The sequence below is a fragment of the Palaemon carinicauda genome, chromosome 35 (assembly GCF_036898095.1).
Source record: "Palaemon carinicauda isolate YSFRI2023 chromosome 35, ASM3689809v2, whole genome shotgun sequence".
In the NCBI taxonomy this organism is placed as follows: domain Eukaryota; kingdom Metazoa; phylum Arthropoda; class Malacostraca; order Decapoda; family Palaemonidae; genus Palaemon; species Palaemon carinicauda.
This window is the reverse complement of record NC_090759.1, coordinates 66,660,792-66,673,618: the sequence shown is the minus strand read 5'-3', so window position 1 is coordinate 66,673,618 and position 12,827 is coordinate 66,660,792. Positions and strand designations below refer to the sequence as shown.

Here is a 12,827-nt window from a genome sequence, read left to right as displayed (position 1 = left end):
GACTTAGACAGCTGCTGTGCGGAGTAAATCGACTTCCGGTTTCACTCCTCCAAGGCGCTTTCTTCCAGACTCTGCAGGGCTCCAGCGCCTTTTCTTTCAACCACGTCGGCCTAAGTTATCGGCTACGACAACTGGGACAAGGTGTCCAATTGCAGTTTTCTCCTGTCAGGAACAGATGGCATGGGAGACTCCCCCGGGGGGGCATAGTCCTAAAAGGAGTTCACGAACTCTAGGATTGCAGGTTTTTCGCTGGGAGGATGCTTAAGGTTACTCATCCGAATGACAGCTTCCCGATGCCCATTCCCGCATATTCTCTGTGAGTAGCCAAGGATATCGCGCCTGCTGTCTCTGTCAGCGAATTCAGTGTCTCTGAACCTCTATGCCATAGCATCAGCAGAGTTGCCCGGTTGGGCAGAATGATCCATACCTTAGGCGAAGGTCTTCCTTAGGATCATCGACGGCTTCACCCCCGGCCCCCTCAGTTGATCCTTTCTTGTAAGGAAGGATCTGAGAAGGGATGTCCATAGTCGACCTCTCAGCCCCGATCAAGTTTGTCGAACAAACTTCGGCCAGCAGAATCGATCAGACTGGTAACGAGGCGACAGGACTCCTTAAACCCTGGATCGGAAGGATGGGTACTTTCAGTTTCCATTCCATCCATCTTCCAGGGTGCTCGTCGAATTCAGCCTAGACTGCAAGTATTCCTGCTTATGATGCAGTGTGGCTATCCCGCCGTGGCATAGCAGGTTTGTTTCCCCAGAGAACTCTCCCTGCCTTCCTCTTGGCAGCTCAGGTGCAGGCTTCCGCCTCCTCTGCTGTTTGGAGGGCTGGTCAACTCCGGTAGGCTCGGGTTTCGACCTTCTTCAGCGCCGGGACAAGTTTCCGGATGCTTACCATGAGTGTGGGCTCATGGTATTTTGCTTGGAGCCTTCTCTTCCTCTGCCTCAACATCTGGAGTATCTGGCCATGATATTGAGTCAACCGCCTTACCACATTGGAAACCCCGCTTCTCGTCCATCCAGCGAGGTTAAGCAACGTCGGTACTTGGATGGGTGACCACCTGGGGACGCCAGATTCTGTTACCACATCCTCCGAGCCTTCCTTTCGGTTGACTGTGGCAAGACTGAGGAGAGTCGCAGTACCTGTTCTCAGTCAAGTAGAGCTTTCAGCCCTACCTTGGAACGTTTCCTAGTTCTTCTTTCCTCATTGACCCGTCTATAGTCCGAACGGTCGCCTCAGGATAAGTTCCATGTGGGGCGATCCAAGTTCCGGTGGCTTCAGGCAATGTTTAACCGGACTCCCTGGCCCTATGAGACCAGCGGAACTATTAGACCTGCAATGGGTGCTGACCTATGGAGCCTCTTGATGGTAGTGGATATTCTCGTCCTTTCCCCACATTCTTGATGCGGTTCTCGGACTCGTCAAAGGAAAGGGGGGGGGGGGTGGGCATGTTCCGGTCCAGGCCTATGGTCAAGACCTGAAGGATACCTCTCCATCATTCAGGCAGGCTTAGGGGCCTTAGTCTGGCCCCTCTTCAGATCCTACAGCTCCTGCCGAGTCTCCCCGTTGAGCGTCGCCTTCATGCTAACCAGCAGGGGACGCATTTTCACACCTTCACATCTTGCAGTAGAGATACCGGGATGATTGAGATTCTCTCAATACCACCATCGGCTCTCTCATTCCAGGCAGGGGAATGTTTTCTCTCAGACTATCCGAGCAGAGCCTCATAGAGAGAGTGTACCTAGGGGTCTTTGACCTTGGGTAACCAGCAAGTGCTGGTCTGGGGGACCTGATCGCGACAGCTTGGAACCTCAAGCTTCCGCTAGTCTTCCCCCCAGTCTCAGACCCCGAGACACTGGCAAGATGCATTCCGGTGATGGTGGGACAACTTCGACGCCTGCGTCTTCCCTCCTTTTTGTCTGCGGACAATGGGCCTCAACAAGACCAGGTTGTCTGTCAACCTTTCAATGGGAGAGCTCCACTGGGACTACGCGCAGAACGGTTTCTGGACCCTCTGCTTCCCCTGACGGAACTCCCGGTAGAGCTTCTCCCACGGCGCAGACTACTCAAGCAACCACACTGCGACATCTCTCCCGAACCGGGGCGTCGCTTCGGCTTCATGCCTGGAGACACTACGCTTCCTCCTCTAGAAGAGACAACCCGCTACAGTCGCGGTACGGAGGTCGCGTCATCTGCGATAGTCATCCACAGGGGTCTCCCAGGCAAAGTGAAGAGTCTAAGGTGGTTGGTGCCGTGGGAGATATACCTCTTCTCCAGCAATAACGGTCTTATTGCCTTTCGGCGGGAGGAAACTCCTTTCCGCGCTCGGCAATGAAGCCTGTCGCTCAGCCTTTCCCTGACCTTCAGGCTTAAAGGAATAACTTTTTCCTGCCCGCTGGATCTATCCTCGCTCATGCGAAGCTACGATCGTCCCTGCCCTAGTCGGAGGAAGACCTCCAACTTGGAGCATGGCTCGGACTTTTTAGTCCTTTAAGAGATCTTCTCAAGACCCTTTTACGACAGGCCTCGGATTGTATTCCGCCTTGGGTCTTCTGCTCACTCTGGCCACGACCAGTGTGTAAGCAATCTTCTTGGTCTCTTACTACTCCCCCCTTTCTAGGAAGAGGGAAAGGCAACATTCAGGCTCGCTCCTGAGTTGTTGGCTAGACTCAGAATCTGAGGGTCCCGGCCCTTCGGTCCGATTCATTCAAGATTTCGAGTCTCCATTCTGTGTCTGATGTCCCAAGACCTTCTCTTTCTTGCCAGTAAGGAATCGAGAGGTTAGCGCTGGGAACAGCTGCAGTTTGTCCTCAGTTGCAGCCGATTTGGGAACACAAGGAGGACATGGGGGGAGAGTCACCAGTATACCTCTTCAGCCCGGACTCAAGGACATTCATCTCGTCCTGTCTTCAGACCCTCCCCCGTCACGTCGCCCTACAGCACGATGTTGGATACATCGCAACGACCCTCGCCTTCGAGTAATACTCCTCTGTGACGCAGGTGCTACAAGCTGGAGTCTGGAAGTGTCTGATGACCTTCGCAGCCCGCTTCCTGCAGGGCGTGACCCACAGGAGTCTCGATACGTTTTCTATCGCTCTGTGGTGGCTACACAACAGCTGGTCTAACCTCAGGCTCCCTTTTGGACAGGTAGCAGAAGGTTGAGGGCATTGTTATCAGGTTTTAGTCTGCATGAACGAAAGAAGTATGTCTGGCCCTTACTTCTTTCTTCATCATCCCCTCTACGGGGAAGCAGCATCCTGGTCTCTGCATAGCTGACCTCGAACCTCTGCAGGTAAACCATGCTTCCTTGTGTTCCGAGTATTGAGTCAATACTGTCGCGTCCCCCATACCCTGACGAGGTGGTATTGGGAACGTCCTAACCCAGAGTTCCTTCTGGAACCCCAGGTCAACTGCCTAGGACGAGTCACACTTCTTCCTTCACACACAAGCTTACGTAGGCCACATGGTTCCTTGCGGAGCAAGGAACTTGTGAGGTGCAGGGACTCCTTTTCTCGAGTGCGACTCACTCGGATTCTGAGTCCCCGGGTAAAGCCAAAGCCAGTATGGCTGGGGACTTTCCACCCTTCCTAAGGGATAAGTCACCCTTTGTAAATAGCGTGGTTTGTATTTCGGTTACGGAACAAATGACAAATTCGAAGATAATTTGTATTTTTCCTAACCATACAAACCTTAGCTATTTACACATATTTGCCCGCCAGCCCTGTCCCCCAAGACAAGTCCTACCTCTAAGTGAAAGTGAGTATTCACCTGTGTGTGAGGGGGAGGAGGGGTAGCTAGCTACCACTCCCCTACCCCCCCCGCTAACTAGCGCGGGGGTAATACACCCTCGTTAAATTCTAATGGCTCGCCTTTCAGCTACGCTTAAAGTAATAACCCTTTGTAAATAGCTAAGGTTTGTATGGTTAGGAAAAATACAAATTATCTTCGAATTTGTCATATTACTTTAATAAATTTTTATATCCTTAGCTATACAAACTTGAGCCTTTAAATGTTAAACTTCCCTCCTCAACTACCCCTCTCTGTCCTGTGCTGAAGGTCAAAAGTACAAATTCTTAGACAAGACTTAACCACCTCATTAACTCGTTAAGGATTTCAGCGGCCATTTCAGCTACATTGCAGACATTCCCTTTTTTTTAACATGAAAAGTTTCCATAGCTAGAAGAATATAAATTACTTTGAAAAAATTCTCAGTATTTTTTTTCTGTTCTGTTGGATATTAACAAGTGAAGATTGTGTTTAACAGCTGACTTGATTTAAATTTGAGTTTACCAGTTTGTTCTAAGGATTAAGAATAAAGTAACTGTAGTTGAGAATTTTTGTCATAACATACTCTTTTGATAATGATTTTGTCTGACTATTGTTACTCTTCAATAAGGTTTGGGAAGCTTGCTCAGAGGCAATGATATGCTTTGAAGAGAATCCTGAAGAAGGATGCTTGGCTCATATCGTAGAAAATGATGTTATATTGGAAGCGCTCAGGTCAAAGATCCCGGATCGAGTTCAGGTACGTTGGAAATATTCACTGTAAAATAATTATTTGATTTCCTTTTGTGTTGTATTGACTGAATTGTAAGCCAGTTAATGCAATATGCTTACAAACTGTTGGCATTACTGTATAACATACTCATTATGATTGATAACTTTATTTTATTTTTTATGTTGTTAGCAGGTAGTAATAAGTTATAAAAGGTTGGTTTTGTGTGCTGTTCCTTACTAATCTCAGTGGCTTGGCCAGTTAGTTATTTTGCTACCTTGATAGGGACTTGCTCTGTAACTTATCTTGACAGAGACAGTGTTGCTTCTTTTCTGCAGTAGTCAATTTTTTTGCTATCCCTATCCTTAAGAAGTAGAGAGTGGAAATCTAAAAGTCTCAGTTGTCAAGGGAGTACCCAGTAGAGATGATCCCATGAAATTTGAACAAAAACTGTTCCAGTCAAAAGCATTGCTTCAGTTCTAAAACATATAAATAAAGTGATTTTCCTATAATGAGACAGTAAAGGTTGATATTTCAGACTGAAATTATAATGAACCGTGAAGAAGAAACATGATGAGCAAGATCCTTAAAGGCATGTATTATAGTGTAGTTAGGCTTCAGTCTACTCTAAGCAAATCACTAGAAATGTACAATGAATATCACTATTAATGGACACCTCAAATCCACATTTTCAATTATACAGTATTTGGCAAAGATTTTTGGACTGGGAATTAGAAGTTAGAATATGTAAATCTTTTTAAAGGTGGTGAAAAGTGAGTTACTATTTAAAAGAAAATTAACTTAATATTAATTATTTCAGATAAATGATGTAAAGTAGTATAATTATACCCTTTGGTGAAATATGCAAGTTATTTTCCAGACTTTTTCTTACAATTAACTTTGAAACGAACTGAATTTTGCCATGTACAAAAAATCTGGAATGGCTAAACACAGTAATTCATAAAAGATGTCTGCTGTCAGATGTTACAAATTGGAAGTACTGTATACAGGAGTCATGTTTGTATTCAGCATTGAGATAAGAGAAGTGTGTGTAGTTTTATAAAGGCACGGTCCTCTATCACCTGACATATTTAACTCCCTAAAATAGGCAGTTATATAATTTTAACCTTTGGTTGGGTCATAGCCTCGTTACTGGGGTCTTCCATAATCTTGCGTGTGAAGTCTTGTGTTTTTAGATATGCTTAGGCACAATTTCCTTTTGTTTTTATTGATATTTTGGGGCTTCATTACAATTGCTTTAGTTCTTTATTTATATGTTGGTAGAGTGTATACTTTCATCACTGTATGATTGGGTTATGTTCCTTAAAAAGAAAACATATGGTGATTTATTGCTCACCAATAACATTATAAATAGGAATATGTCCTTAGCTAATTAAAAACTATAAATCTATCTATTTACCAAGGCTCTTCCTCAATTGTAAATAAAGCCATAAAATTAATCCCCCCACCAACTCAATATTACGTAATTGTAATATTTATAACCTATACAAAGCAATTTAGGTATAAAGGAGAATTACAGTATTAAAAATAATGAACATGGTATACTGTACTATAAATGAAAGTAAAGAAAATGAATGTATAGGTAAAGAAATTGATGGACAAATTGAGTGTTTGATGAGCTGAAGTACAGTATAGGGTGGGGAAGTCTGCATTAGTGAGTTGCAACACTAAGTTACACACTGTTATTGATAATTGATTACACCTTCACTTAGCATTAAAAACCACCAGTCCAAGGAATATGCTATTTCTAAGCATAGTTTTGAATTATATTCCTTGTAATACAGAATTAACTTTCATCTTGATTGGACAGTTACTGTATTCTGTGTTTCTAATAAGTTTTTCAAATAATGATTCATAATAGAAGTTGCAAAAACAAAATCATTACATAATCAGTCGTAGGGAGTTAGATATATTTTTTTAATGGAAAATATAAGCTCACATCAGGAAACAGGTATTCACTGATCAATTCTATTACAGTATATGCTTATGACTGTACCTTTTATTCAAAATTCCTCCTATGGTATTCTGTATTCTGCTCTGTTTTTCTTTTTATATTGACATCATATTTTGGGGAAACTCGTCAGTCAAGTTTATTGTTTAATGGTTGTTCTAGAAACAAATAAGCATATGAATGGTAAGAATTACAGTAGATAACTATTTATTCACATGCAATGCAAATGGTGTTAAACACTGAAATACAATGTAGATGTTCAACACTGAGAAAAGAGGGTTTCTCAATTTATATACTGTACAATGGTTTCTGTCGATGCCTTAGATGACCGCGGAGGTAGCAGCAGTAGGGGATTCAGCATTATGAAGCTTCATCTGTGGTGGATAATGTGGGAGGGTGGGCTGTGACACCCTAGCAGTACCAGCTGAACTCGGTTGAATCCCTTGTTAGGCTGGGAGGAACGTAGAGAGTAGAGGTCCCCTTTTTGTTTTTGTTTCTTTGTTGATGTCGGCTACCCCCCAAAATTGGGGGAAGTGCCATGGTATATGCATGTATGTATGTACAATGGTTTCTGTTAGGCACACAACCCTTTTCAAGAATACAACTCGTTTAGTGTTTGAAATTAAATCGATCAGAAAATATTTAATTTTCTTGTTTCATAATTAGCTAATTGATTATTCAATTCCTTTATAAATTGTAGCCCTAGATAAGTTACTAGGCAGCTTTGGAATTTACTGTTAATGATAGTAATATGCATGTAAGGAAAACATCATCTTAGATGTTTAGGTTGCTTGATGATAATCAATAATGTGTAATTTTAGAAAATAACCAATGTTCTGACATCATTATTATTATTATTATTGTTATTATTATTATTATTGTTATTATTATTATTATTATTATTATTATTATTATTATTATTATTATTATTAATTATCATTGATATTATTTTTTAGAATGTTACATTGAAGCAACAACACATCATATATTCTTATTTAAAATTCCATGTATATTGGTGTTGTACTGTAACTTGATTAAATTTTGCCCCTTTCATAAAAGTATACAGTATTACATTTCAAATTATTGTTAGTACAGATTAAATGGATTAGCTCTTAATGTTAAAAAAATTTTCCAGGTGGAATACAGTTCTAAAGTTGAGGGCTACTCACTGCCAAAGAGTATTGATGGGTTGGTGGAAATTCATCTTGAGGGTGGCGATAGTGTAACTACTGAATTATTGGTAAGGAAAACTATTTTTTCATTAAAATTATTTTGTAGTCACGCACTCTTGATATTCGTGTAATTAAGAGTATGTGATAGTCTCAAATATACTTTATGTCAAGATCATTAGTATTTTAAATTGATTTTTGCCAATATTTTATACATCAATTTATCATGAATTTGCTATTCTATTTATATACAGTACGTAAAAAAAAACCCATTAGGTTTCATTGGAAATAATATACCATGTAATTTTTAAATTAGGATCTATTATTTACATACATAACTCTGAGTAGAAGAAGGTAATAAGTGTAAGGCCAACCTAAAGCCCACAAAATAAAACAACAAGAAATTTTTTCCAATCCCCTGGTGTCCTACCCGCTCTCCTTCAAACTATCTGCCAAAACCGCTCTGTAGGTAGATGCTGAGAAGAGAGTGATGGCCAGGACAGCAGTAGAGGGGTAGCCCAGGAACCACATTATTGGGAACCACATGATCGGTACTTTCCTGTTTTTTACAGGATATTGTTGCCTTTGAGTCACCAAGTAACTACCAATTCACCTCTTCATATTACCTGTTCGTTCCTAGGGCATATACTGTCCTGAAGAGAAGGAAGATGTCACTGAGATACAGGACAGCTGATTGGGCAGAGTTGCAGTGGGCATTGTCAACTCCTCTGCATGATATAATGGTAGGACCAGTATTGCACCAAAATCCTCCTCTTCCTGGTATGGGCCTCGGTACAAGATACACGAGCTCACGTGCCTTCTTGAAGTCCTAATTTCTTGTAAGACTAAACACAAGCAACTGGTCTGGACATTAGGAGTTGTACTTGTCCTTCTTCTACACCAGGATGTTCCTAGGACACTTTAATGACATCAAGGATCTGCTACGTACCAACAGCATTCCTTCTTGGAAATATGATCTTTGATCTAGTATGCTCTCGCCTCGTATGCAGAGTGAGAGGTTTGTTTTGGGAACATCTCTGTCCTCAGGAATACGTTTTCGTTACATGGTACTAGTCATGATGTTAACAGCCACTTTCATACCCCTGCTACCCCGGGATATTCATAGTGCACTTCAGTGACTCCAACACTTAGAAGAATATTGAGAGAATCTCCAAGAGTTATGCTTCATATTTGAGACTAGTTTTCATATGGGGAACGTCTCTGTACCAGATATATTTTGGTACTTGGTACCGGTATTCTCACACCTGCTATTATTATTCGGTTGTGTATGAAACCAACTGTACGCATCCTTCATCAGGATGATAGGCACTGCCCTTGTCCCTTCTCTTCAGAGGGTTCCAGAGACAATAGCACAGCAGAAGGAGCAGGGTGGAGTGTGCAATCATCAAGCAGTGAAAATGTATTGACATTTTCAGACCGCCTCGTCCCTGCTGATCAACACAGGCATGATCTTGGCCCACATGTTTTCTTTGATTCAGGTCTTCTATTTGCTACTGGTCTCTGTGCCCGGCCATTGCTGGTGTAATTCAGGCATGATCAGTCACGATCAGTCACTATGGGATAGTACTTCTACGTGCTATTTAAACATCTCTCAATCAGACACCTTACAATTGTATTTCTTGTCCTTGTTCTTTAATAACTTTCTGTGCTGCTTCATTCCAGCTTTTCTATTCCTTGATACCAGGGAAAGAAGAACCTATGACCGTTCTTATTGGTTTTACGGATTATGAGATCTTTCCTTCATGAGTGCTGAAGTTTCTTTGTGGTCTTCCATTCATGTTTTATAATCAAGGAAACATTCTGATTGCGGTCTCTCTAGGCAAGACAGTATTCCTCGTGATTGTTCTCCATGATCGTCATTTCCCATGTGATTGACCGCACACTGCTATAGGATATCGCGCAATTTGGAACTATATGATCAGAAGCCAAATGTTCAGGATCCATGCAATTGAGAACCATGCAATCAGAGTCATGCATGTTGGTAAATGGTAAGGGCTAAGTATTTTACTGCCTTAACTAAAACCCTTTAGTTATTATTTGCCAGAACAAATCTTACCAATCATTAAGAACACAGGAAATACATCTGCTTGTCTTACCCTTGTTTGAAAATAGGCATGTGTGGAGTCTTTCAGCTATAGTTCCCTTTCAGAATTTTGTTTATGAATAAGGAAATGGGAAACTACTGTATTTATTGATGTATACAGGAGTTTATTGGTATATTTTAGATGGATATAGTAATTCATTGTAGGACTGTTAAATGGAAAAAAATCATAAAAGATTGTCGGAACTTTTAATTAGAATTAAGAAATAAAAGTGATAGGAAAGAATTAGGAATCACTTGAGAATAAATATGAATGTTGTACAAATTGGATACCTCCTTAACTGTTGTTGACTCGTAGAATATGAAGTATATTGTATTGTATATAAGACTGAAGTTTTACTCATTAAGCTGATTTCTAATAAAGCCATTCATGAGGAACTGCTACCATTAATATTGTCATCAGGAGAAATTAGGCATCTAATATCCACCTTAAATCTATGGCCCTTCAAAATGCAATAAATAATATGAACATAAACATTTAGAACTAACCTAATGCCCAGAGCAGCCCTAAGCAGTTTCATAAGCTGATGTATGATTACTAAACCTTCAATAATCCCCAACTGATACATATAATATTGATACCGAGTTTATAATATTGGAGGATTAGATTACAGTAATAACTCTTCCTAGGTAATTAAATGTTTCCAGGAGACCTGGTGCATGGTGAATTTTTACGTAGGTTAGATTTTGCCCCTATAAAGGAACTTTATGTACTTCATAATCGCATAATAAACATGAAAAAGCACATACAATCTGCTATCATCTTACAAATACTATATACCTAATAAGCCTTAATGAGGCAAAACCATAAAGGACAGACTACACCTTTATCTTTGCAGTTTACCAAGTGATTTTTTATTCAATAATATACTGTTGATATTTGTCCAATCCATACAGTTTGTTGTATGATTTTGAAGGTTAGCATATTTTTTTTTAATTCAAGCATTATATTATAAATTTACTACAGGTTGGTGCTGATGGTGTTAAATCTCTGGTAAGACAAGCCATGGGAACACAGTATTTGTCATGGGATTATGATCAGATGGGAATAGTAGCAACTCTACAATTATCAGAGGTATGTTCATAGCATTAGTCATGTACAAATCTTTAATGATGTAAGATTCATATTGTTGCCTTTGCCAAAATTCACCCATGAAATTTATTATTTGTTTATTTATTTTTATTAAAAAATTACTGTACCAGTTTTGAACAAACTTGGTTGTCTTGTTGGGTATAACCCAAGGATGAATCTAATATTTTGGATAAAGTACATCAAAGTAGAAATATGCAGCAGTACTTTGAAAATTATTGCAATGTTCAGTAAGTGGAAAATATTTTTTTAGTTTATTTTTTGTTTGTGGACAACATTACACAAAAACTACGGAACCAATTTTAACAAAACTTAGAGGATATGTGATGTGTAACCCAAGGACAAGTCCATTAGATTTTGAAGAAAATATATCCTAGTACAATTACACTATGGAATTAAGAGCAAAATAAGACTGCTTGACATGACGAAGGCATGCTCTCTACTTAGTGCCCCTCTAGTTTAAAGACTGAAGAAGGTAGGGTAATTGTTTCTATGAAACTCACCTGAGGATAAACTGGCTTCATCCTTTAAGCTTTGCTTGTGTTGACATCTCTCATTAAACTTTAAATATCTTATTTTTTTCTCACTCCAAATTGCCATTCCCCCTTAGTATACTGTATTATTGCTGTAGGTATGCCTTTGTATAGCAAAAAGCATGATTCAGCCTTCATTGTACTCATTGAGATCATTGCAGTCAGAAGCTCTCTCAGCTTTGCCAGATGGGAGTTGTTTACTATTAGTTTATACTAGTGTTAGTTAGCTTTAGCTTAATTAGGGATGTCTTCTGGTTGTGAAGTGAGCTTGTGCATTAATTGTTCAACTACGAGTAGGTCATTGGTAAGAGGATAAAGATTGCCATTCCATTTGCATCACATGTCGCAAGCAAACATTTGACTTATGCCATAGATGTTCAGAATATGTAAACATTCCAGACAATTTTATGGAATAATGTTAGGCTATTGGCTAAACAGGTTCATAAATATAAGAGATAAGTAGATTTCAAATTAGGGGAGATTACAGGGACGACTAGGCTTCTGAAGTTAGGCTGTAGTGGTAATGTTGCTCTTCAGCTTGAGACATGCTATCTATCCTAATCTTCCTTACTGCAAACCCTAGCTAACATCTATGTTTTGCTTAGAGGTTCTAGTGTACCGTCTTGTAAGGGCAATAATGGTACACAGTACTTGTATGCAAGCCATGATTTATCAATTTGTTCCAGATCCTCCTATTGTGAAAGCTCCACCTTTCCACAGTCGGGTTAACATTTTAGAGGATGTTGCAAATGTTCTAACTCAATGTGACATGAAGCTTACATGCAAGAGTTGCATGTTTTCGCTTGGTGGCCATAAAGACAGTCTTAAATTCAAGAGCCAAACTAAGCCCCCATTTTATCCTTACAAAATGAGATGAGGAATCATAGCAAGCCAATTTAATTGTTATTTGTTCCAACACAAAATACTTACCAAGAACTACTTTCTTTTGGAGTCACTTGTGATCTCGCTTTCTCGATCAAGGTTTTTCGCGCCGTTACCCCCCTACTCCGTTCTCTACATAGGCCTACCCCCGCCGCCAAGGAATGTGCCCCGAGGGCAGGATTAGGTCAGGTCACTGCTTCTCTGGGTCATTCTCCTCATTAAGTTCCTTGGTCGTGAGGTGTTCACACCTCACTCTCGTCTCTCTCGATCCTTTGTGCGCGTTTAGTGTTCCACGTGTTCCCAGCGTGGGGACTTGTGTTTTTTCGCAGTGTGCTTTCCCAAGTGTTCCTGTGCGTTCACTTTTCAACCGTGTGCTTACCCGGTGTTTAATTCATTTCCTTAAGTGCTTGTGTCATGCGTTGTGTGCATTATGGAACAGTATTCCTTGATTTTCTTCAAGGAATTAATAGCTGAAGGGAACAATTTTACAATAAATCATTCTTCCTCCCCTTATCCTCGGTGTTAGCCGTGTAGGGGCAGCTTATGTTCCCCTTCAACCACGTG

The 12,827-nt window shown here is 40.5% G+C and overlaps 1 protein-coding gene across 1 annotated transcript in view; it reads left to right on the top strand.

Annotated features, from left to right (window-relative positions):
• Coq6 (ubiquinone biosynthesis protein COQ6, mitochondrial) overlaps positions 1-12,827 on the top strand; it is a 63,592-nt gene that overhangs the window by 13,755 nt on the left and 37,010 nt on the right. Inside the window, exons 3-5 of the mRNA XM_068359213.1 lie at positions 4,397-4,525; positions 7,603-7,707; positions 10,726-10,833. Coding sequence (XP_068215314.1) covers positions 4,397-4,525; positions 7,603-7,707; positions 10,726-10,833 — 342 coding nt within the window. The remainder of the gene's footprint in view (positions 1-4,396; positions 4,526-7,602; positions 7,708-10,725; positions 10,834-12,827) is intronic.